Source organism: Lathyrus oleraceus, chromosome 5, assembly GCF_024323335.1.
Source record: "Lathyrus oleraceus cultivar Zhongwan6 chromosome 5, CAAS_Psat_ZW6_1.0, whole genome shotgun sequence".
In the NCBI taxonomy this organism is placed as follows: Eukaryota; Viridiplantae; Streptophyta; class Magnoliopsida; order Fabales; family Fabaceae; genus Lathyrus; species Lathyrus oleraceus.
The window spans coordinates 526,094,926-526,121,649 of NC_066583.1; the positions used below are offsets into that span (position 1 = coordinate 526,094,926).

The 26,724-nt window shown below is 35.6% G+C and overlaps 1 protein-coding gene across 6 annotated transcripts; it reads right to left on the minus strand.

Annotated features, from left to right (window-relative positions):
• Nucleotides 1–779: 779 nt before the first annotated feature.
• LOC127086060 (mitochondrial intermediate peptidase, mitochondrial) lies at nucleotides 780–18,979 on the minus strand. Of its 6 annotated transcripts, XM_051026744.1 has the most exons (18): nucleotides 18,675–18,969; nucleotides 18,514–18,595; nucleotides 18,384–18,429; nucleotides 17,488–17,540; nucleotides 16,873–16,927; nucleotides 16,304–16,442; nucleotides 16,151–16,205; nucleotides 15,027–15,249; nucleotides 14,403–14,498; nucleotides 13,596–13,715; nucleotides 13,358–13,483; nucleotides 13,118–13,273; nucleotides 12,694–12,810; nucleotides 4,227–4,352; nucleotides 2,485–2,552; nucleotides 1,893–2,028; nucleotides 1,597–1,762; nucleotides 780–1,397 (listed from the first exon to the last, which is right to left on the minus strand). In XM_051026744.1, exons 1-18 carry the CDS (start codon nucleotides 18,688–18,690, stop codon nucleotides 1,153–1,155), a joined length of 2,025 nt encoding a protein of 674 aa, XP_050882701.1. In that variant the 5' UTR covers nucleotides 18,691–18,969; the 3' UTR covers nucleotides 780–1,152. The 6 variants fall into 6 exon arrangements, with proteins under 6 accessions (XP_050882701.1, XP_050882700.1, XP_050882702.1 ...); XM_051026743.1 differs by lacking the exon at nucleotides 18,384–18,429 and having other exon boundaries at nucleotides 18,675–18,979; XM_051026745.1 differs by lacking the exon at nucleotides 18,675–18,969 and having other exon boundaries at nucleotides 18,386–18,429; nucleotides 18,514–18,587.
• Nucleotides 18,980–26,724: the final 7,745 nt, after the last annotated feature.

Sequence of the window (26,724 nt, forward strand, 5' to 3'; positions counted from 1 at the left end):
CATCTCTGTAATATTTACGAAGATGCATTTCTAGAGTTTTTTAACATTCAGTCAAAATTCTATTACTCAAGATGCATCTTCAAAAACTGAAGACATTTTTGTATTTTAATATGATGCTCTAATAATACATAGTATGCATTAAGAATTTCATGAAGCCAAATCATAGAAATTTATAGGATAAAAAAACTCTCAAAGGTTAAAATAACAAGATAAAAAACCTTATCTTTAAAAATAGAAGATTAAAAATTAATTTTGATTGAAATAGATAATTTAAAGTAAATTTGAACAGAAAAATCAATTCTAATTGCTAAATTTAATTTCAACCCCCATGCAACATTTTTCATCAACTTATTGAAGTGAAGTGATAAAGAGATTGATGGTTATATTTTTTATTATGTTTAACACTAACAATATTTATATACTCCCTCCTTTCTGTTTTATAAACAAATTTTAATTTTTAGATTCATTAAACAATATATTTGGACTATATATAAATTAAATACATCAATAAATTTAAAAAGTAAATAATGCTTATAAAAGAGAAGGGTGAGACTATTAAAAAGAAAATCATGTCTACCAAAATGTCACATGGTCATCATCTTAAGTGCTAATCATATCTCAGATGCTAAGATGTGGGAAACAAATTCTCCCCATATCAACCCTCAAAGCAAAGCTCCTATGAAGAGTAACAAGAATAGATATGATATCCGAAATGAATTTATAAAGAATGTTTTATTGTCGCATATATAAATTGAAGGATAAGAAAGAGATAACAAGGGTAAAAATAAAACAGCAATATGAATAAATTATGTAAAGTAACAAAGTAAAAACAATGAGTGACTAACATTTCCAACCTCGGGTTCAAAAGTTTGCTACAATTTGGGCCTCTGGTTTAAATGTGAGGTGGCACAAGTCCAATTTATTTCTTCTCATGTGAGAGTGAATGTGAAATTGTGTCGAGAACACATTCTAAAATGCGAGGTTTTCTTATATTAAATGATCACAAGAAGATTGAGATCTGGAACGTTTTCCCAACTTCAACAGAACTCAATCCAGTTTCATTTTCAATGTGTTCCTGTGAATGATATCATTTTGCTTTGTGCAGTTGGGTTCTGTCAACTTTTTCTTTAAAACTCACAACAAATGTACTTTCTACTGATGCTCTTCCATTTCCTCACACAGACTTGAAATATCAGGGATTATCCCTCCATCATAATACTTACATATACCATCAGGTACTAGATCATTTAATATAGCAGATGGGTCTCTGGCTCCTCCATGCTGTAAGAATTTTGTTCTTAAAGCACTGCCTGCAATTGGGGATAGCGGATCCTCCTTGCAAACCTTCTTCCATATGGTTGCAGCAAAACATTTGGCATACAAGTAGCTATAATACCCTGCACAAAATGGAATCGACTAATTAAAATTTTCAATAATGAAGAATTTGAAGTTGTGGCTGACCACCATAGATTTTATCCTTCTCAAAAAGCTAGCATATGTTGGCATAAAGAAACATGAACTTATTGACATTTCAGTACACACTCAAAATTATCAATACAGCTCAAGGGATTAGAGGAAGTTCAAATCCATACCCACCTGCACCATAATTAAGAAGATGACTAAATCGGGACTCCCAATGTGTGCCGTCTACATGTTCCAGATTTGTATGTTGTCTTTTCAGTTCAGCAACAACAGAACTACTACCACCGAGAGGGAGTGGCTGCTCCCCAAAGAGTGTCTGGTCAACTAGGGCATAGAAGATCTGACAGAAAATACAGTTATGCTGTGTTGATTATTATTTCATAAATAGAAACCTATTGTATGATGCTGACTTAAGACACTGTCCAGTCCTCCCCCAAACAGGACTAAAGAAAACGAAAAGGAAAAAAAACCTGACGTTGCAGACCAGTTGCAGCAAACATATTTTGGGCACCCAGCATTGACTCGACCAGCTTCTGAGGGATTTCATCACCGGTTGAATAGTGTTTAGCAAATGTTTTCAAAACTCGATAATCCCATGCATAATATCTGTGCACCCAAAAAAAATACCAAGTCAATCACAATCTAGCAAATCAATACCATAGCGTCAGCACACAAAAGGTTACAGCATGTATTTGACAACAATTCTGTTTTATTCCATGTAGGACACTTTTCAAGGTTCCACATACAAAAACATTATGACTTACTAATTCATTATGAATATTGAATTAGTGATTTCTATGTCTAAATTAGACCGCACTATATATAATACTACGCAGAATAAATACAAAATATGCTAACTGATATGATTTACTAATTCAAATCCTAATAATAAATGGGTTTGATTCTAACAATGGTGTTAATTCCAAAGGAACTTTGGAAAAAACTTGTCAATTAAGAGGGACTAAAAAACTTTATTTACCACTTTGATTTAGGGTGAAAACTTAAGAGTGTATTTCTTGCAGCATTCTACTCATTATCTGAGCAATAGAAATTTTGACTCACTCAAAGAGGTTGGATGGTATTTCTGCAAAATCTAGAACCGTTCTTGTGCCTGAAAAATGTTGGTAGTCCTACAAAGAGAACAAGACAGCATCAAATTACAAAAGTAACATCAGTAACCTTCTTTCAAAACATTCTACGATCAAGTACCAATCATTCATTAATTTCTTGTGGTGGTATCTGGTTCACTAAAAAATTTGGTAATTTGCAAGACAATTCATGAGTACAATTTCAAAAGTCATTCAAACAATGTCATCAAAGTTTAACTCTATTTTCCCAAATCGCATTCATATGTAGTATATACATCTTTAGAATATTTGATGAGAAGATATTTTGCTGCTATATGTTACGTGTTACTAACAATTGAATATGTTTCACTTGTTCTCTAAACAGTTTAATAAAGATAAACCGACAATGTACACACATTTTTCACATAAATCAGTATTGTCGTTGGCGGAAAGAAAAAATCTGCCATGTATACAAACCATTACGGCCTATGGCTAAAAACTCGCCATGCAATTCCGCCATGTAACAAAACTGGCATACATTCAGTCATATTTTAGCATTTTATTCGAGTAAATATGTCTTAAGAAGTAATATTACGGTATATACTTTTCAAAAAGTATTATGATATATAAACTTCAACGCACAAACAAAAAGTGAAACAAATATTACATGTCCTCAATAAACCACTCACTTAACATAAAAATCATACTGATTGTTGATTACGAAATCAAAATCAGATCCTTAGGTTCTGAATTGTACAGCTACTAGTATGTAATAATTAGGATTACAGTTTTGATTTTATGTCCTGTTTTAGGATGACATTTAGAGGGCTTAGGGAATCAATTTTCCTATTTTCAGTATTATTTGATTGTTCAAAAATTCCTTCTCCTATTTAGGGTCAGTTTGTTTTAGCTTTAAAAAAATGGATTTTTTCTTTGTATTTTTGAAAATGAATTCTACAAAAATGTTTTTCAAAATATTATGAATTTTTCTAAATTTGTTTTTTATAAACTAAAAGATTGAATTGTTCATTCTATAACATAAATCTACATTATTGAAGATCAAAAGACAGTCAAAATAACAATTTTTTCAAAAAATTGTATCTCAAAAATGATTTTTATGAAAAGCTATTTGAAATAGCTTCAAAATTAAGTGATTTTTTGAAAATTTGATATCTAAAAAAAGTTTCGATAAAATGATGAAATACCTAAAATAACATTTTAAGAATAACTATTCAAACCAAATTTTCATTTGAAGCTTTTATGAAAAGTTTCTTTATAAATTTTTTTACACTAAAATATGTAACACTATAAAAATCAATTTTAAAAAAAGCCAAAACAAACGGGCCCTTATACTCCTTATGTAATCAGTTTTATTATGGAGTGAATAAACAATCACTTTTCCGCACTGATAATTCTGGAATCAATAAGGTCTTCAATCAGAGAAAGCAGTTTCCCTTTTGTAAACTGTTACAACAATCGACAATCGTGTGTTTATGTTTCCTTGAGGCTCTAATCCTTTAAGCAGTTTCACTCAAACCAACACATTAATTGTAGAGATATTTGAAAAGAAAGTTTTAAACTTTGAAAACTTATATTTTTACATAAATTATAATTGCCTAATTTCCATCACCAACCCAAACTCCCTAAATGTTCATACTTGGCTCTACCACTTTATATAGCTTTGTCCTCATTTTGTAAATTTAAAGTTTGCTCATGAAAATTTTAAGAGAATAATACCGTTCTTGAAAGCAGTGAATGAAGAGCGTGTCCAAACTCATGAAATAAGGTTTCCACTTCCCAATGATTAAGCCTTACCGCTGACGGATTCCGTGAACCTGAAAAATTACAAACAAGAGCTACAATCTACAAAATCATCAGAATCAAGAAAAGTTTACCGCTGCAGTAAATAAAGCTATAAAGCAATTAACCCAATGAAGTGTGCTTAGATGAGCACTGATGTTTGTAAAAATATCATCTCAGGAAGAAAGACTCATTTATTGAACCATGCTCCCTCCCTCTGTCTCTAATCATTGGTCCTTTTGGCTTTTTATTTGTCTCAAAATTTTGCTTCTTTTAGAAAACAAGATACAATTAATGATGTTTTTCCTTTTGTACCCTTACAAAAACCAATAGCATGCATTAAATTAATTTTACTTTTAGCAAATAAATTGAGGATAAAATGATCAGAACTCACCTAGCTTTATTATTTCTTAATATGTGTGCTCAAATCTTGAAGGACCGAAGATTAGGGATGAAGGGAGTAATACATAGCTCTAAGAAAATCTAAACAGTTACTAATACCCCCATCTCATAGTATATGTCCCATTGGTAGAATATTAGAAATCTGTAAGGAATTCTGTTAGAAATTTCATTTTGTATTTTCATGATGATAGAATGAGATACAATTGTTGACTCAACTTATATAGAGTGAATGCTATAACTAAATGTTACAGCTCAACACTAATAGATACAGTTTAACAGATGACTGCAATACAATAATACAAAATGATAACTAATATACTACTCTACCATTCCCCCTTAGAAGTGGAGGGTGTGCCAATCAAGCTTTGTTTGTTGAACACCTTGAGCTTATTACAAAGAGGAAGAAATTTCACTGCAGACAATGGTTTAGTTAGAGCATCTTCCCACTAGTCCTGTGCAGGAACATGAGCAGCAACTAGACTCTTGTTGAGCACCTTTTCTCTCACAAAGAAGATATCCAACTCCATATGTTATTCCTGTTATGCAGAATAGGATTATGAGCAAGTGTGACTGTGCTAAGATTGTCACACAGAATCTTTGGAGTTTGAAACTTGCAGTGAAGTTCCTTAAGAAGAGACTGCACCCAAAGTATTTCTGCAACAAGTTGAGTCATACTTCTATATTCTGCCTCTGCACTTGACCTGGCCACCAACTCTTGATTTTTAGACCACCAAGACACAATATTAGGACCAAGGAACACACAAGCCCCCGAAGTGGACCTTATATCATCAGGATCTGATGCCCAATCAGCATCACAGAATCCAAGCAAAGACAGAGGTTGCTGAACTGATGCAGGCTGAATGAGAAGACCATGATGAAGGGTGCCACTTAGATACCTCAAGATCCTCTTTACAGTCTTCGAATGATCCTCTAATGGATTTGACAGAAACTGACAAATTTTATTCACAGAAAATGAGATTTTAGGCCTTGTTAATGTAGCATATTGCAAAGCACCAACAACAGACCTAAACAGAGTAGGGTCAGAAACTACATCAGACGCAACTTTGGAGAGTTTACTGCTAGAAACCATTGGGGTAGGCATTTCATTGGCATTAGACATATTTACTTTTGCTAGCAAATCACCTACATATTTGGTTTGTGAGAAAAGCAAGGGGCCGTTTAGTAAGTGAGTGACCTCAATTCCTAAGAAATAGTATAACTTGCCCAGCTGTTTAAGAGAGAAGGCAGCATTAAGATTCTTGATCAATGAAGCAATGAAAGTTGCAGAATTCTCAGTGATGATTATATCATCAACATAAACCAAGATCATAATATTGAGGTTGCTGGTGTGAAGAAGAAACGGACTAGGATCACATTTGCTAGCCTGAAACCCATGTTGCAGTAAGGCACTTTTAAGTTTATCAAACCAGGCCCTGGGTGCCTGTTTAAGCCCATAGATAACCTTGTTTAACTTACACATAAGTGTCTTATCAGAGGCCTCAAACCCAGGAGGTTGTTGCATGTAAACTTCCTCCTCAAGAGTATCATTGAGGAAAGTATTATTCACATCAATATGCTGAATTGTCCACCTGTGTGTGACTGCAAGAGTCAAAACAATTCTGACTGTTACAGGCTTCACAACTGGTGAAAAAGTTTCAGTAAAATCACTGCCAGCATGCTGATGAAATCCTTTGGCCACAAGTCTGGCCTTATATTTGTTGATGGATCCATCAGGATTTTCCTTCACCCGAAAAGCCCATTTACAGCCAATGGATTTTCTAGAAACAAATGATGACACCAAAGTCCAGGTCTGATTTTTCAAAAGAGTCTGATACTCATCTTTCATAGCCTGAAACCAATGGGGAGCAGCCAAGGCTGACCAACTGAAGTATGCTCCATGTGTGTGAGCAAAAGTGTAGGGTTAAGTCTAGGTTGAGTGATACCACTCTTGGCTCTAGTTTGCATGGCATGGACATTGAAGGGATTAATTAAAGATTGGGATGGGTTGGGAGGAACTGAAACAGGTCTAACAATAGGTATGGTGTCCGATGAGGATGTAGGTGATATAGTACTAGCTGCGGCTAAATCTGAAACGATAAGACCAGGGGAAGAAGTTGAAGTTAAAGAGGGTGTTGTAGGGGAGCTAGATAAGTCAGGATTCTCAAGAGGACTTTGTGGACTATGAGAAGAAATAGGGTCAATCGTGGAATTGACAGAGGGTATAGGAGCAAGAGATGGAGAGGGAGTAGGGATGACATAGTGAAGAGGAAGAGGAGATGATGAAACTGCTGGCATAAACCAGGAGGAAGTAGTGCGAGAGGAAGATTGAGTACCATTGGAAGAAGAAGAAGGAAACAGTGTGGAATAAGGAAATTTAGATTCATGAAAAAGAACATCCTTAGAGATGTATATATGACCATTAGAAGCAAGGCATTTATACCCTTTAAAAATAGTGGAGTACCCTTGAAAGATGCATTCCTGAGACCTATAGTCAAGTTTATGAGATTTGTTGAAATAAGTGAGACTAAGAGACATTTAAATTAAACCGTGTGTTTTGAAAAGCACTACAGAGACATTATTATATAGAGAGAGATTACAACTAATTACATGATATAGTCGATGTGGAACTATTCTATATACAAATATTCTTAACACTATATATTTACAAATATCAATACTCCCCCTCAAGCTTGAGCATATAAGTCAAATGCACCAAGCTTGTTACATATATAATTAGTTATGAGGCTTCGCAGAAATTTTGTAAACACGTCAGCCAATTGATCATTAGAGTTGACAAAGCTTAAGACGATGTCGCTTGACTCGATCTTCTCTCTGACAAAGTGACTGTCTATCTCAATATGTTTGGTCCTCTTATGGGAGACTGGATTTGAAGCAATGTGCAATGCAACTTGATTATCACAAATAAGTGTCATTGGTCTTGCTTCTTCAATTTGAAGTTCCTTGAGCAACTATTCTAACCAAATAAGTTCACATGTTGCCATTGCCATGGCCCTATACTCTGCCTCGGCGCTTGATCTTGCAACTACATTTTGTTTCTTGCTTTTCCAAGATATAAGGCTTCCTCCAACAAGTACACAATACCCAAATGTGGATCGTCTATCAATGGGTGATTCTGCCCAATCAGCATCGAAGTATCCAATTATCTGAGTATGTCCTTTATCTTCATACATGAGACCTTTTCCAAGAGCACATTTGATGTATCTCAGAATCCGGATAACAGCTTCCATGTGTTCCTGACAAGGGGAATTTAAGAACTGGTTTACCACACTAACTGCAAAAGAAATATTTGGACGAGTGACTGTGTGATAATTCAACTTTCCAACTAATCTCCTATATCTTCCTAGGTCATATAGAGGCTCCCCCTGATTAGGTAGAAGTTTGACACATGGATCCATAGGAGTATCAACTAGTTTAGCATTCAACAATCCTGTTTCTTCCAAAATATCTATAGCATATTTCCACTGGGAAATCACCTACAGATGCACCCTAAAATCACCAAACCAGTTATGACGATATCAACTAGACACATAATAAAATAGATGCACCCTTGGACTGAGTGACGATAAAAAACATAATGGTCAGCTTCACTACGGACCATACCAAACTGTTGTACTACAACGCTGAATCTGCCAAACCAAACTCTCAGAGATTGCTTAAGACCATAAAGATACCTATGTAGCCTACAAACCATATTCGATGACTCCCCCTGAGCAACAAACCCAGGTGGTTGCTCTATATATACTTCCTCTTCAAGATCACCATGTAAAAAGGCATTTTTGATGTCAAGTTGATGAAGAGACCAATGTCGAATGCTGCAATGGCTAGAAGAAGCCTAACAGATGTCATTTTGACTACAGGCAAGAAGATATCACTATAATCCAACCCAAAAATCTGAGTGTATCCTTTGATTACCAAGCGAGCTTCAAACCGATTGATTTTACCATCTGGTTCAACCTTCACTGTATGAAGCCAACGACAACCTACTAAAGATTTCTCGGGGAGTAGAGGAACTAGTTACCAAGTACCACTACTTTGAAGAACACACATTTCATCAATCATTGTTTGCCTCCACTCAGGGTGAGATAATGCTTCACCTGAAGTTTTAGGAATAGAAACAGAAGACAAACAAGTATACCTTTTTGAAGGGCAATCGGAAGATCAGACTCAGGTTGCAGGATCTGATCCGGTGATGGCGAAGACATCGGAGGAGAGTCTGCAATGACCTTAAGGGCATGTATGACCTCAGGGATAGAAACGACAGACATTGGTTGGCGACGTTGATATGTTTGAAGTGGACGAGGAGTGGGGGGGTCAACTGTAAGGGTATTTAATGTGTCAGGTTCCCTGGAATGATGGGGAATAATGACGGATGGGACTTCCGGAAAATGTGTGGGAGTACTTTCCTGAAGGGGTTCCGAAGTTTCTTGGCTGGACTCGAAATATGGAACAGACTAAAAGAATGTGACATCAGCTAATACGAGGTATCATATTGTTGTAGAGTATGTGAATAGCAATGATAACCCTTTTGGGATCGATGATAACCAAGAAAGACACACTTGAGTGATCGAGCTGATAGTTTATCAAGTCCAGGGGAGAGATTGTGTACAAAACATGTTGACCCGAAGATTTAAGGAGGAATTGGGTGAAGGGGAGAGTTTGGAAACAGGATCGAATGAGGGATTTTATTATTAAGGAAAGATGAGGGCATGCGATTTATAAGATAACATGTCGTGAGCACAGCATCTCCCCAAAATCGAAGAGGAACATTACCATGGAGAAGTAGGGTCCTAGTGGTTTCTACGAGATGTCGATTTTGCGTTTGGCTATTCCGTTTTGTTGAGGTGTATGAGGGCAAGATATTTGGTGGAGAATACTATTGGATGACATAAAAGTTTGAAATTGTTGGGATAAGTATTCACGTGCATTGTCACTTCTTAGGGTACGAATAGACAAACCAAATTGGGTTCTTATTTCCCGATAATACTGTTGAAAAATAGAAAACAATTCAATTTTGTTCTTCATTAAATATAGTCACGTGCAACGTGAAAAATCATCAATGAAGGTTACAAAGTACCTAGACGCAGTACGCGAGGGACCCCAAACATCGGAGTGAACTAAAGCAAAAGGGGACATAACCCATTTATTGACTCGACCGGGAAAGTGACTACGAGTATGTTTCCCTAACTAACAAGAGTCCAATATAAAGTGGATGATTTAGATAAACTGGGCACCAACTTTTGTAGCTTGGGAAGACCAGGATGACCTAACTGCGCATGTATAGTGAGTGGAGAATTTGTGGTGGAGCATGTGGTAGATGACGTAGAGATGTAGTAGAGGCCTTGAGAAGTAGAGAAGTAGTGAAGTCTACAGAGTGTATGGGTGATCGATTTGAGTTGCATTTATCTGGCATGGAGGTTTGTCATGCAACTTCCAGCAACGGTCAATAGTATGTCCAAGCCGATTACAATGGTCACACATGGGACGAGGTTTGGAGTTGGATGACCCTCCTCGAAAGCGATTCTGATTATTGCCAAGAGATGCTAGGGCAACAATGTCACCTGGTGTCGGAGCAACAATATATGGAGGAGAAACCGGTCGAAAAGCATGTGGTGCAGCCAAGCACAACAGTTGTTCACTAACTGCATCATAGTTAGGAACAGTAGTACCAGATAAAATCTGGTCACGAACGGACTCAAGCTCTGATGGTAGTCCGATAAGTGCCATGATCATGAAAAATTTACTCTGTTGTTAATTGATCTTCATATCCCTAACCGTGAAACCACATCTTGACAGCACCAATCCATATGTTGTAGTTGGATGAGCCGGTTAGCTTTTCACATGGGATAAGCGGAACTTTGGTAAACGAATCACTGAAACCAAAATCAGTGCCTCCCATGGCTTAGACAACAAAATAACAGAGTCAAATCGGGGTTCTTTGCACTGGAGCACCGTTTTCCGTGAGTCAGAAAGTAAAAAGGAGGGCAGATCTAGAATGGATGGGGAGAGGCGAGTAAACCAATGGAAAAACGACCGGAATCGGTCTCCGGACGCGCGGAGCAGCGTCGGAAAAAAGGGCGACGGTCGGTGCAATTCTAACATTCAGTTTCCGAATATCTGTGATAACAGATAGAAGCATCATGTCCAGATTTGTGACAAATCTAACATTGAGTTTTGCCAAAACGACCTCCTCCACGGCCAAATCGGCCCCCGCCGGTCAAAACAACCACCTCTTGAGTTATAACCATGATTCTCAGCGTTTGCAGTAGCATGACTAGTTCCAAGAGGAAACGACTCCATACCAGTGGCGGAATGTTCAGTTGTGACCGGCGATAGTGACAGCGGAGTAGGCGTCAAATTCACCGACACCGGCTCAGTGAGAACAACTTTCCAATGCTTCTCAAGTCATGATTCATGCGCAAGGAGACACGATTCAAGCTCATCAAGAGAACCAAAATCCACTTTACTGTTCACAGCTGCAACAATCGGATCGTACTCCTCACAAAGCGCATCAAGCACGATTTCGATTAGGTTTCGAAGAGGAATGGGATCTCCAACTAAAATCAGTGATTCACTGATTTCGCGAACACAAACCATAAATTCCTCTATCATAAGTAACGATGAACTTCAGTCCAGACCTGCCACGAATGCCTGCAATCAACGAGCTTCGGAAGAAGGGAATCAGAAATAGTTGATAGAAGCCAGGTACAAATAAGCGTATCTTGTTGCTCCCAATCAAGATATGCGGAATTAGCAACGTTGAGGACAGAATCCGAACTGGATGGAAACTGTTGAGGAATCGCCGGTGCGGTCGGTGACAAATCGATGAAGCTTGTGACCACGAATAACACCATCAATTTGTTGTTTCCACTACTTGAAATTCTTGTCATCAAACTTAACAGAGATGAGATGCGAAAGCTTGACATGCGAAGACGGAAACACACCTTCATTGTGAAACGGAGAAGCCATGGAAGAGCTCTACTGGATAAAAAAGAAGCTCTAGATACCATGATAGAATATTAGAAATCTGTTAGGAATTTCATATTGTATTTTCATGATGATAGAATGAGATACAATTGACTCTACTGAATGCTGTAACTAACTTTTACAGCTCAGCACTAAAAGATACAGGAGATAGAGTGAATGCTGTAACTAACTGTTACAGCTCAGCACTAAAAGATACAGGAGATGACTCCAATACAATAATACAAAATGCTAACTAATACACTACTCTATCACTCATTTGCAATATTTACTTGTCTCATAATTTGTCTCTTTACATTACAAAGGAAGCATTAATTTCTTTTTTCCCACTAATATACTCTTGTTTATTGTATCTCAAATCTACCTAACAATTCCACAAACTACTATTAATAAGAATATTTTAGTAACTAAAACTTATTTTATTATTGAAAGCAACACAACTAATTATTTTTTTAAGAACTGTCCGCAACTCAAATGAGATGTTTATAATGAGACAGAGGGAGTATATATCAACAATTATCAAAGAATAATTACTATCTAAGCGCTCCGAACACTTGCGTCTTAACAGATGTATTTCTGAGTTAGATGTGAAAACGCCATTGTGCATTTGAGAGAAAGCTCCTCTCCTAATACCTACACGCCCAGTTTTTAGTGAACTGCTTCTGTTAAGAAGCCCACTTTAATGTTATTGGATACTCTTATATTGGGAGAAAAGGAAATTCTGCATCATGTGGTTTAGCTAAATTAGCCCCCTCTATACCAAACCAAATTTTGATAGAAGAATGTCCTAATGTAATTGAAAGCATTGTTGTCGCTTGTCACAAGCACCTTAATGAAATGTTATTTTTCCTCTATTTCTAAAACCATGTTTTTCTACCTGGGGATGTATCTCTTATACATTCTCTAATATAACATCATTATGAAAACTCATGTCAAAAGGCACTACATATTTGAATGATAAAAAATAAAGGCACAAGGGCATGAAGAAATTTTCACATACAGGAAGTTGGTATTCTGTTTGAGAAATCCTGCGACCCCCTTTAATTGCAAAATGAGCACAACCAGGATACTTTCCCTTTCTTGAGTACAAATCAAGATAGAGATATCCTAAGTCACCCTGAAATAAGTTTTGAGCCTCAGTGCTTTAAAACTGAATAAATAAAAGCATAGCAGTGTTGAAATTAATCATCACTGACAATTGAAACTAAATGTAGGGGATCAGATTATTAGTACCACATATAAAAAAGATAATTGGTAGCACCAAAATTCAATATTGAATTCATAGTCAAAGATATGATTTTTATACAAAAATAAAACTACAGAAAATCATTGCTGAATTAAAAGTTTTTCTATCCCAACACTTTAAAGTTTTATCTGTTGGATCCAAATTCACTTCAAGTCACAGAGATTTCTACACTAAATACCTCGTTAGGATGATGAAGACACAGTTTAAGCACTTGTGGATCCCAAGATTCACCAGGTGCAAGAGGGATTTTGTGACAGATAACACCAAACAACGACTTCACTAGAACCTTCAAACCCTCAATGCAGTTTGACAAAGAAAAATATGATGCTACGACCTGCACACATGTTTTTGCATTTATGTTAAAAACAAGCTTGGGTGTATTAATGATGAAAAAACATGCAGGCTTATCGTATTGTACCGAAGAATCCAATTTATAAACAGAAGATTTCATCATTGTCGTGTAATAGGCTTCATCCCACGGCCTTATATCTCCACCAGCCTGACCGCATTTCTCTCTCTTGAATTTTGAAAGTAGCTTGAGCTCCTAAGGTTGTACAGAAAAAATAAAATCATTTTTTCAGTTACAAGCACAAGCCAATATGACTATAGTGCCTTTTCTCTCAAGAAATTTCCCAACAGGAATCTACATTTTATACCTCTGTAGACTTTTCCTGAACCATCTTGCTCATTTCAAGTAAAAATGACATTACAACTTTCGGCGATGAAGCCAAATTGGGCTTAACAGCAAGTTCGGCATAAGAGCCACACCCCATTATCTGGATCAAATTATCAAATGGTAAAATCAATTAGTAATAAAGTCCAAATAGAAGACACAATAAGCTCTGCTGAAAAATACCAGAGAAAACTATTAACGTTTAAGTCACAAAAATGGCACTCTATCAAGATTTTGATCAATTCCTCCAACCTACTTATAAGTTATAATTCTTAAAACAAATGTCAAATTAGGTAAGTGAGTTACAGTTTCTTTTGTTTTTAGTAGAGTTGGTTCATTTTTCTTCTAATGCTGATAAAAAAAATGTGGACTCTTGACTCCTCATGTTCGTTTTATTGTAAATCCAATAATTAGTTTGTTATTATCAAGGTCAAATTCAAAACAAATGTAAAAATGTAAAAAAGACAAGGTCAAATGTTAAATCACAATATGGGTTCGACCGCCAATGAACTTGTCTAGCTCGTGAAAAGTACATAAGCCATATTATGAATCTCAAGACACTTGTCCCTCTGAGACAGCTGTCTCACAGAAGGTTCTAGGGCCTCCTAGACCCTAACTATAAAGTCAAAGAGGACTATGCTAAAACCCTACACCTCACACTTACAACCGTCACTGACTTTATCGTCAGAGTGTTTGCAGGTACAAAGAGTGAATAAAACAGACAGTATAGACCCTTCTGCTACAGCACCAAACAACGAACTTAAAGAGTCAGGGTACCAAATATTCAGACCTGAGCTTGCTCGTGACGAGCAGATATAAGCCTTTGTAGGACATCAACATTTGCATGTGGAACAGAATTTCCTCGTATATATACCATTTTCCTTATCTTCAAACACAGAGAACAAAATATCAATTCAAGACCAAAGTGGAAAAATATATTATGAGTTTATTGTTTAGGCTTGTTTGAGCTAACCTACAACATTCATCACTACTCTAACACCGGTTAGTTGTGAGATGAGATAAACAGTGTGAAAAAAGGGATGAGAGTAGATTTAATATATCTTTTATACAAGAGAAAGAGGGAAAAATAGATGAGAAGTGTCTTTCTCTTCCCCATTATTTAATTGGATAGAAAGTGAGAAGAGAAAAATGTTAATATTTTTAAATGACAAAAATACCTTTGAACTGAAAAACCAATATACTTTCATTATTTTTGTTTTTCTCTCTTCACAACGGCCATATCCAGTTATTGAAATACTAAAGAGGATCCAAACCCTGGTTCCAAATACTTTTTCTAATTCACTTTAATTTACAGGAAACTCCTTAACAATACTTATGTTTAATGCTTAGTGCTTAGTGCTTCTTACAAGAATTAACGTATCAGAAAATTTCCAAATTGTTGACGGGAATCTACCTCATCATCTGACGACAACTGCAGCACAGAATCAAGAGTTCGTGAATCTGTTGTAATTCGAAATCCTTTCTCTTTAAGGGTGTCCTTGGACCCTAATAAATCCTTAGTTAGTGAAGGTTTTGATTTATAGATAGGCTTGACAAGATGATGCAAGTTTTTGGGGAAGCGAGATGAAGGGTATATATCAACAGTTCCTGGGTCGATGATAATATTTTCATTGTACCTAATCAAGTCAAAGAAAAGAAAATGCAAACATATCAAGAGCACAGCAAAAGTAGACATACTTCAAATATGTTATAACTTGCTTTTGGGAGCAACAGTAATGAATAATGATGCAACAACTGAATTTGTATCACAGATGGAAACAGTTCAAATTGTTATCAACTCCTGTTCGAATTAAATTAATGGCAAAAGCAATACTGTCACCAAAAAATATCAATTCTCTCTTTTTGTCTCACTTGAAAAGCCAGCCTATAGGCTTTTCATATTGAAAATATGTTAAATATCTGTAGGTCCTTAATCCTTAAATAGCACTGAATTTTTAATTAAAAACTTTTAACCAAATCCTTATAGTTTTAAAATCTTATGATTAGATCCTTATAAACTAACAGGGTGAAATACTCCATTACGTATCGCTTACATAGCATGTTAATGTGGCATTCTAACAATTCACATCATCCCTAAATGATGTCCTGCACTGTGGAGGTTTTCTTTATATATAGACCAATGGAATCAACTAATTCGTGTAGCCACCTACACATCGTGTGAAAATTTTTTTGCTAGCACTGCTGATAAACTGTACAATTGTACAATTACGCTAAGCTTATTCGAGGAATTTAAATGTCTAACAAATTTATTAATGTGACTTATTGGGATTGAAATTTTGACGCACAAACTTTTCAATGATGTAATCCTTTTTTCATTTACAGTGTAGCTTTAGAGGACATGTCTTCATTACATGGTACTGGAATTTGTTTACCCACAGATACCAAAGAAACAAATTTATATAAATACAGAATGTTTGAGAAACATACTGCTTCTAAGCGAATTATTCGATTTTAACAAGCAAAACAAGCAAAATAAACATCTATCAATTCACAAATATCGGTTATAAACATACTTACTTTCTGCAGAGATGAGAAATTTCAATATCTAGCTTGTTTACTCGATCTAATTTTTCTGCAAACGAAGAGATTCATATAAAAAAGACTTCAAAGGAAAAGGTTCCCTACATTGTTTTTGAGAATATAGCATGGTGCTGTGAGAAATATGGTTACCAGGGCAAAGATGAATTCCGCCCCTTTCCATGTCAACTCGTAAACTTTTAATTCCCCTCTGAGTTTCCTCAGAAAGCATATGACATTCTAGCTCGGCTTTCTTCACCGCATCATAGATATCATGACTTGTGTTCAGATACTAAAAAGCAAACATAGGAAATACTTATTAGACATTTACGTAACTTCAGTTCTGACATGGTTTTATATTCTATTTTAGAGTTTGTGCTCCCTTTTCCCTCCTAGTCTTCCTAAATCCTTATAATTTTGACTCAAATTATTTAAGTTTCAGAATTTAATCCACCCAAACTTCGAACACTTAGAAAAGTATTTTACATTCAAAATGCTGACTTTAGAACCTCGTGATATTGATGACATTGTTACTGTGTTGTGGTTCAGCCATTTTGTAAGAGACCTTAACAAACTACAACAAAAAGATAACAAAATTGCTACAGCTAACTGTCTTAAATTGATCTTGGGATGACAAAGGAAATGGAAATAGCTAAACTTTATCGGGTTATACAAATAAATGAAAAAAAACCCTGACACAAATTAATCACGGGTCACCTCACATGTAGATATTCATTAATTTTCATTGATGCCTTGTCAGCCTCCTCAACAAACTCCCTGATTTATCACATAAGAAAGAAAAATGAGTTATAAGTTACAAGGAAACACAAACATAAATTAATTAAAAAGAAGCAAGCAGAGTTGTTTTGCCTATAAGAAATGAAAAGTTTGACTTTAGTCCACTAAAATCTCAAATGACAGTCAAAATGGCCTCTGCCTTAACTAAAATATCCCTTAAAATCATCCTAATGATCAATCAACAATGAGATTTTGAATGACCAAATTAACACTTTTTATTTCTCAGGGACCAAATAGGGACCAAATAGATCTGTGTTTTATCTTCAAGATAAGTTTAGGTCTTTATTTCTGTTAACAGTCCCACATTGGACGATATATGGTCTGAACATGTGTTTATAAGTGGGGACAATCCTCACCCTACAAATCGGTTTTGTAGGGTTGAGTCAGGCCCAACCGCATTTCTTAACATGGTATAAGAGCCTAGTTTAAGATTCGGTGGGCCACCTACTATGGTTTCTGCTATCGGGTCACCCACCATTTATTTCCACGCTCCAATTGTCTAGTCCTGAGTTAAACTCTACAAAAAATAAAAAAAATACCTGTTTGGATGGGTTTGCCTACACAATTCAGCCGAATCAACAACAGAACAAACCTGTAAAATCAAAAATAAAAAACCATAAGTAATTGCAACGCAATAGGATAAAAGAGATTAATCTTTTAAGATTTTTAAAATAAGCAGAAGCTATTTTGTGTTTGATTACCATAATGAAAATCACTTTTTAAAAACAAATTTGTCACCAAAAATAATTTTCTAGATAAACTACTCAAAACAAGTTCTCATTTGAAGCAGATTCTAGATTTTAATTTCAAATACTCATTTTCTTTTTTAAAAGCAATAACAATGAGACTTAAACAATTTAAAGTGATTATTTTGTTTTAGAAAAAAACTTAAACAAACAGATTGTACGGTAACAGCTACAATAAAAGTACTACTCTACTTCCTATATACATGTCTTTTGAAAATCATTAAACCAACGGAGCGGAATAGAGTGGAGTTGAGTGGAATATTATAAAATGAATGAAGCGGAATGTAGCGGAATGAAGAATTCATTTCATTGTTTGGAAATTATAGGATGGAATAGGGCAAATTCTTCATTCTGCCCAAATTAGAGGGGACAAAATGTGGTGGTAAGTGATGGAATGGAATGAAATTCATACCACTCCATTCCGTTCCATCCGATTTTAAATTATCCAAATAATGAAATACCACTCCATTCCATGTTACCACTCCGCTCAATCTGATTTTAAATGATCCAAACATCTTATGCCACTTCATTCCATCTTATAACACTCCGCTTCATTCAATTTCATCAATCCAAACAAAACCAACTTGCTTTGTACTAATCAGCTAATAAACAAATTTAAACTATATTCTTACTTTTCACCAACTCACTCACACTCTCCTAATTATATTTATATATAAAAAAACTCTCACACCACGGCGATCACAATTAGTGTCAGCAGTACGCAATATGCAACACCTGTACCAAAGGAATTCGCGAAAGATTTTAGGCGACTGCACAGTTATTTAAAACCTTGTAATAATGAATAAAAAGGTTCATTACGGTGTCAGAGATCTCATCCATTGCTCGCATGATTTCGGAAGCTGAGGGTTTGGTAGAAATGTAACTAACGAGTTCTCCAGACCTGAAAAACAAACAAAAATATGAAGAATAGAACACAAAATGAGGAGAAGAAAAAGTAATGAATGAGTTGAATTGAATACCTTTGAATGGCTTCATCTACGAAAGATTGGAATCCATTTGGCGATTTCAAATGAGGTATACCGTAGAGACCTGTAGTGGAGAAGTTGCGGCGGCGGCGGAGGAGAGGGAGATTGTGCCGGAAAATTTGGACGGTTTTGTTCCGAGCAACCGTGAGAGCTAGAGTTCTCCGCAACATCGTTCTATTGGTTTTGGTGCATTCGATTTGATCGGAATGTGGAAAATGGTAATATAGGCTATGGCTATATGGTATGGTGCTTTTTTTTAAGCAGAGAAATGGAATCGTTGTATTGCTTCGGCTTGCTTTGTGTTTTTAAAGGTAATGCTAATTCGTATTGGAAATAATAATTAAAATATTAAAATTTTATATTTTTAATATTCAATACATAATTTTTAAGATAATACTTTTTGATTTAGTTCTTAACTTGTGTTTTTAGGGGTATGAGTTAGTATTATCCTATTTCTAATAAGATATGTTTTGTTTAATTTTTAGAAGGGAAAGAAATGAGATTTTTTTACTAAAATGATCCATATTTAAAATAAAAAAATAAAAATAATTCATATTTTAGATAATTTTTAAAAATAATTTATTTTGAAGAATTGGTGTTATATGAATTGGCGTCTGTTCTATAAGTTAAAGAAGTGACACTAATTGGATTGACTACTGCACCTAGTGTTATCAATCAAATTGGCGCATATGTGTTAGGTTTAAGAGGAGCGCCAATTGGTTTAACACCTATGTGTGTTTGTAATTTTTTTATAAAAATAATGTATATTTTATATAAAAGTCTAAATTGGACAAATTGGTATCAATATTAATATGCGTTTACATACGAATACCCAAAAGACTAATATCGTTGATCGGGATGACCTAACTGACTTCTGATACCACATCCCCTAGCTACTCAAACGTGTGGGTCTAACCCACATTGATGATTCACGCCAGGTGTTTGAGGATTTGAGGGCCCAGAAACATCACCACCACCTATAGGAGATTTCCTAAGATATTCACACAAATTTGCGTAGTCTTGTGTATGCAATGAAACGCTACCGTTATAGTTGAGTTTGTGATCCATGTCAGAGTAGTTGGGTTGTGTTTGAGTTATTTAAGGGCAACCGGAACGATTGAATGACGACATTGGTGTGAATGACGCGTCAAGGAAAGGTTGAAATGGTTAATGTGATGTTTGGTAGCCATATGGTTGTTACATGTTTTGGTTTTGTGATGTTTGGGCTTCTTGGCTATAGTAGGAGGAGAGACAGTTGGTGTTAAATGATCGCTGAGTGTTTTGACTAAGGCGGTTATGGTAGGGCGATGTGTTGGATGCATATCGATGTTTGGTGTCTTGATGATGATTTTCTTGTTGGTGGTGGTACGAGGTATGCTCTTGGTATTGTGGTTGGTGTTTGACATGTTAAGGTCGTAAGTTTGTCTGTTTGTGGACCGATAATTTTGATGGGCAGGGGGTTGTGAGTAACCGATCTGGCAATGTTGTGGGGGGTATATGTTGAACCTTCTTGTGTGTAAGTTACTTGGCGTGGGTCGTATAGGTACATATCCTCAACGAGGAACTCGAATCCAGCTGATATGTATCAAGCCATATAATTACGAGTTGGTTTTTCTTCAATTGGCATCACATCATCAGTTAAGACATGGTATTGTCGGTGCTTCCATTTTTGACACACAAATCTAGCGAAGTTTTGTCAAGGGTTAAAGTTTCATTGGTCGTTAACTTTTCGTATATGTCATTCTCCAAGGAAGTTAGATCTTGGTGATTTATTGAATCTAATAGTGAACCTTCAACATATCTTAATTCTTTTTCATCTTCATCGCTTTCAATTCAAATTCATAAATTCAAAAATATTGAATAAAAAGTTATGAATCTATGTGTTGTATAGGTATAATCATCAGTTGATTTTGACGATGACAAATGTCAAATAGATCAAAAAATGATAACTTTATAAGTCAAATGACTTTTTGGTGTTTGTAACTCTCTCTTTAAGTGTTATTTTATGAAAATTGTCAAAGGGTAACTTGGTTGCAAATATCCATTAGTTCTTGATGATAACATATGATTAAGAAGAAGATATGAAGCTTCATTCATCAGTAAGATGATTCAAGTTCTATTTTAAATGCTAAGTGAAGGAACTTGAAGTCTTGAATTTGTGAAGTTGAGAAAGTATGAAAACACGTCTGATTATACGCTAAGAGCTTTAGAGTGTTTATTATATTAAAAAATAGACAAGAGTAAGTCTTGAGTACTAAGACAATCAGACACAAAAAATAGAATCAAAAACCCGTGTGTATTCACTTCAACGCCAAGTTCAATTCCACTTGAAAAAACTAGAAAATATAAGGAAAACAAAGTATGCCTAAATATCGATTATTTGGATTTATAACATAAAAACATAACCAAATGGATACATGACAAAATATGGCCAAAGGGTGTGAGGATAATGGAGTTTCCATAACCATCCATTGATTTGAAATGTGTCTTCTAAATGAACAAACAATACAAAACCCGTGAATAGAACCTGGGAGTAAAACACAAGTTTTCATTTCAGAATACAAATATCTTAAATTTCAAAACTTTTTAAACTTGAAATAAAGAAAAAAATATTAAAGGCCTTACAGTTAAGAGTTAAGAGGGGTATGACAACAATCCAAAATTGCCATTAAAAGGGGAACAGAACAGTGTGGCTCAAGGCCTGAAGCACAGAGCCCATAAAATAAGTACTTCCAAGATTTTGTATACCTGCTCCATAGAACTTCGAAGCATCATATGTAACAAACTTCTTTCTAACTATATTTACCAAACCAGAAAAACAACAGAAAAAGGACTCAAACGACTTTTCGGAAGAGCCTCAAGTTCATCATTCTGTAAAAAAAAAGAAAATTCAAAATAACTACAAACAGTTCGAAATAACAGTAAATGCTAAAATAACAATTGAAGACATGAAAAATACGCAGAAAATTATAAAGTTCACTTTTGGACCTTCATCTTAAGAATTTTAGTTTCCTTTTGCAATCGTAGAATTTGATTCTTCAAATCAGCTACTACATCATGCTTATCAAACAAATCATTTCAAAAAAAAAAGGAAATTGAACAAAAATATCACAACAAAACTCATAAAATAATCAAAAGTTAATAAAATAAATTTTCATTAACCTTTGGAAGGGAAACCACTTCATCCTCCACAAAATTCTTGTTCAGGATAACTTGATCAACAATGGTCGGCTACAATATCAAACATAACAAAATTATGTAAATAAATTGCAAACAAAAAATAATATAACAATTAAAAAGTATAATTAAAAAACTACTTCATCCGCTCCTTTTGTAATCTCAAGAAATTCGGTGAATATGCTATTCATCCCACTCCAACGATCAAGACAATACTCTAACAAATAAAAAAACAAATTCAAAATTAAGGAAAAATAATTATAGCAAAAAACTAAACACCATATTAGAAAAAAAAAAGATTAAATTGATTTACCTTTTCCATTTCTTTTCCAAGCTCAACATATTCAAGTTTTGTTCCATTCATCCCTAAAACTTCTTTAGTAGCCAAATGTGGCTCAATAGATTCAAGTTTTCTGGTATGGATTCCAAGAACTATTTGGTTAGCCAAGAAAATTATAATGTGTGTGACAAATGAAGAAAAGAAAATACAGTAAACGGGTCTAGAAATGAGAATTTAGAATAACAAGTTCTGAAGCCAATACTTATAGATAAACAATTGAGTTAGTGTGTTAGCTTTTTTATCACATTTCAGTTAATTAACTTCTATTATGGGCAATTATGTAATATCCCATATTCCCTTAAATGCTCAATTAGTTGTATACCTGCTCCATAGAACTTCGAAGCATCATATGTAACAAACTTCTTTCTAACTATATTTACCAAACCAAAAAAACAACAGAAAAAGGACTCAAACGACTTTTCGGAAGAGCCTCAAGTTCATCATTCTATAAAAAAAAAGAAAATTCAAAATAACTACAAACAGTTCGAAATAACAGTAAATGCTAAAATAACAATTGAAGACATGAAAAATACGCAGAAAATTATAGAGTTCACTTTTGGACCCAAAATTATGTAAATAAATTGCAAACAAAAAATAATATAACAATTAAAAAGTATAATTAAACCGAAACAGAATTTAATTTCCTGTTTGTACAGAATATGTCACCAAGGGGATTCGAACCCAGGACCTCCTTGAAACTGTACATGCCTTACCACTAGGCTAGAGAGGTTGTTGTTGAATGCTTATGCAATGAATAAATATTAACCTAAATCTTGATTAAGATAGATTGATGAATTAATTGAGTATTATACCTCCGTTTTGGACACGGCCGGATGCGTTAGAAAGATAACGTAAAAGGGCTATTATTATTGTTCCATGTTATAAAATATTATGTGATTTATAAATGTCATGAATTTTATCATGATGAAAATTACATATTGTTGTTATGTGGAAGGTGAAATAACATGATTAAAAACCTTACAAAGATGAGTGAGGAAACCTAGAAGAATAATTTGATTAATAACTTAGAAAGATAATTTAGGTTATGGAACATGTGAGATACATGTATGAGAATACGGTATTCATTCGTACGACGCTTATGTGAGGTCGTGGACGAATTGTTGCCATGATTGAGAATGAGACGCATTGTATGGAACATGCCATGTTATTATTTGTGTATTATGGTGAATGAAGTCACCTGTGATTTATGAATTTGTTATGGTTCGTGGAACCAATGTTTTATGGAACCGATCATGTATTCAGAATGTGTGTTTTTCTGTGGTGGTACACATCTCTTGTGGTATGCTTAGATGAGTAAGCATTGGGATGTGGGACCAATGATTCGAGCCTCAAATGGGTTTGAGCCCCAACCATGGCGGACATGGGGGAAAGGTGGACACCTATGTGGGTTAGAGTCCCATACGGTGAAAGATACCCTAGGTGGGTTAGAGTCCCGTACGGGTGATGGTTCTTAAAAGTGGGTTTAAGTCCCATAGGGGAACCGGATATCCACCGTGAAAGTCGAATCATACGGACATGCGTGAACCAAGCCTTGGCCTAGACGTAGGTCCGGTTGGGGATCGATGTTGCGTGAATATGAATAATGATCGTGGTTGAGTTATGAGAACTCAGATGCATGTTGCCATACAATTGCGAGATAGTTTCCCCATCGCTCAAGTCTTCTTTCCCTTGTTGACTTGAGTTGGTTATGAGTTGAATATTGATTAAAACCCTGTAGAGCCGAGTGGACCCATAGGATAGGAGAACTCACTGAGATTATTATCTCATCCCATCATTGTTGTTATTTTTCAGGTAATTCTTTACAGGTTGAATCTAAGAGAAGCTGTTATGGATGTTTCAAGGGTTGCTGTTCATTATGATCTTCCGCTGTGGAGTTGTGTGCAATGAAGATATTGTACATAGTTCTTAGATTTTTATTGTTTAGGCATTATTGTATAACATGTTCCATTGATGTTTTAGTTTGGACATGTATACATATTGATGCCATTAGGCACTTATGTTGTGACAGTACCAAAATTTAACACTTGTATGATATTATTCTAGATATATATTATACGGGTTGTTACAGTTGGTATCAGAGCAGATCGATTCTCGACCTAGCCTTGGAACATCATAAGTAAATTTATTCCTGCCTCATATGTGTGTTTAGCCAACATGATTCTTAATATCACTGTATATAGTATTGGGCCTGATCAACCTAATATTATGTGCATGGTAGGTAGGATCATGGTTGAGCGACCACGAGGACTCCGAAGTGTGGGTTGAACTTGTGCTTTGAGAATAGGCTCAAGCCAAGAGTTAGAAAGTAAGGAGAACTAGATGGCCCAGTTGAAGTTTCAGAGGCGTTGTGATTTGGGTATTATGGAATTGAAGAGTAGTGTATCATCCAAGCGATTTTGCGGTGTTAACAGAGTTAAGAAGTTGAGGATCTCTATTGGATGAATTGTCAGAATTTTGAGGAATGAGTGAATTTGCTAGTGGAGTAAGATATACTCACTAATATGGAATAAGCATAGTGAGTAATTATGTATAGTAAAGGAGAAAGGATGGTTATGTTACGCATATGTCATAAGGTCTGGAAGTGAGCTAGTGTATTAGTGTTTCAGTTTCTAAGGCCACTAAAATATTTTGGAAGAACAAGAGTACTTAATGGAATATATATATTTGGAATGGTACCTTGCAAGTGGTTAAAGACTTGAGGGTTAAGGACGTTCAGTTTTGTTGGGATCCTAAGGTAGTGGTGAAGTCTAAGGAGAGACTCGAGGACATGGTTGCCTATTCCAAGTGAAACATGTATGGACAAAATGGAGGTTAGAAGATAAACCAAGTATGTTCAGTTTTAGAAGGGAGATTGGATTTGAAATAGCTCGTCAGCGGTTCAGTGTTAGTAAGAGACCATTATGGAATGATGAGTTACCTAAAGATCAATTATAAGAGTTTGTGTTGGAGACAGATAACGCACATTATATAGTAATGGAAGCTCCAGTGAGTTTGGTTGTATGGGATCTGGTTGAGGAGAAGAGCAATTAAGTTGGATTTAAGGACTTCTAGTAGAATGGTTTTGTAATTGGAACTGGGAGAATTACCATGGGAAGACAAGTGAACACCGAGTGTGGAAGTAGTGAGGATGTTGCAATACGACCGTTGTAATGAGGAACATTTTAGATAAAGGCACAATGGGACCATTAAGATTCATTAAGACAAAGTTATGGGCGTGTAGTTGATGATTGTTCACATCGAGGATTTCTAGAGTATGTAGTGTGTAACACCCGAGGTCGGAGAGGCCGAAGAGTGGTTACATGTAACATCCGAGGGCGATGGAGTGGTTGTCGATGCATGATGCATGACAATGAAACACTCCTAGCAGCTTCTAGGGGAAAAACCGAATTCACATCGGAATGAGAGGGATCCTGAGGCTGTGCAGGTATGAGACTACATGGTTGAAAGAAGGCTTATAAGGATTAATTGGTACTACCTATATCAACAAGATGCATCTTCTTTTCGGTATCCTAATCAATAAGAACTCCATAGTTAAGCGTGCTTGACTTGGAGTAGTATTGGGATGGGTGACCTTCTGGGAAGTTTCCTGGAAAGCGTGCGAGTGAGGACAAAATATGTTGAAAAGGCCCGTGTTGATTTGTGGGGTTAGTTGATAATCCTGAAAGCAGTCTGGGGTGACAACATAGTGGAATAGAGGAAGTTAAACCTTGGTGTTAAGAGAAGTATGTGATAGCAGTATTATGGGTATGTAAAGTGACATACATTTTTGTTGAGTAGTGAGTCTTGTATTCTAAGAAGTTGAGTTAATGATAGACAATGAAAGATAAGCTAAGCTGGAGCATATGGACTAAGTGTAGGATGTTGAATATGTTATGTTGCAAGATTTTATTGGGAGGCAATGAGGATTATTCGTGGGAAGTCATAGGGACAAGTAACCCCAGTATAATGCAGTGTGTAGTAGGTATTGGTTTAGAAGAAAATTCCAGTCATAAGTGCGTGGCAATGATAAGGATCATCTTAAGTGCATTTTATTTGGATTGAAAGAGTAATATTGGCTTATTGGAAGTCTGGTTGTTATTTATCTTCTTGAGAAGTATTTGGTTGGTTGGTTAGTCGCGGAGTATAGACGTTCACACCGTGTTGGAGCTAAGGATGTCCTAAATGTCATAAGTGTACCGTGGTGGATGTACAAATTGAGGATGGAGTTACAAGTCACCACAAGTCAGATTGGTAGTTTTGAGATTGGGATTTCTGAAGGTGTAGTGCGTAGTTTGTCATCTGAGGAGATATCATGGAAGTCAGACGCGTGGGAAAACGAACCTGGTAGACCATGCTCAGTTTAAGTAAGTCTGGGAAGTACCACTATTATGATTATGAATAACTATACGGAACGGACTTGGAAGAGACCTACTAAGTGGTGATCTGGAAGAGATTAGTTAGGTATATGGTATAAATTGATAAGGTGCGAAGTGGTTGGTCATGGTATGAAAATTGATTAATTCATTT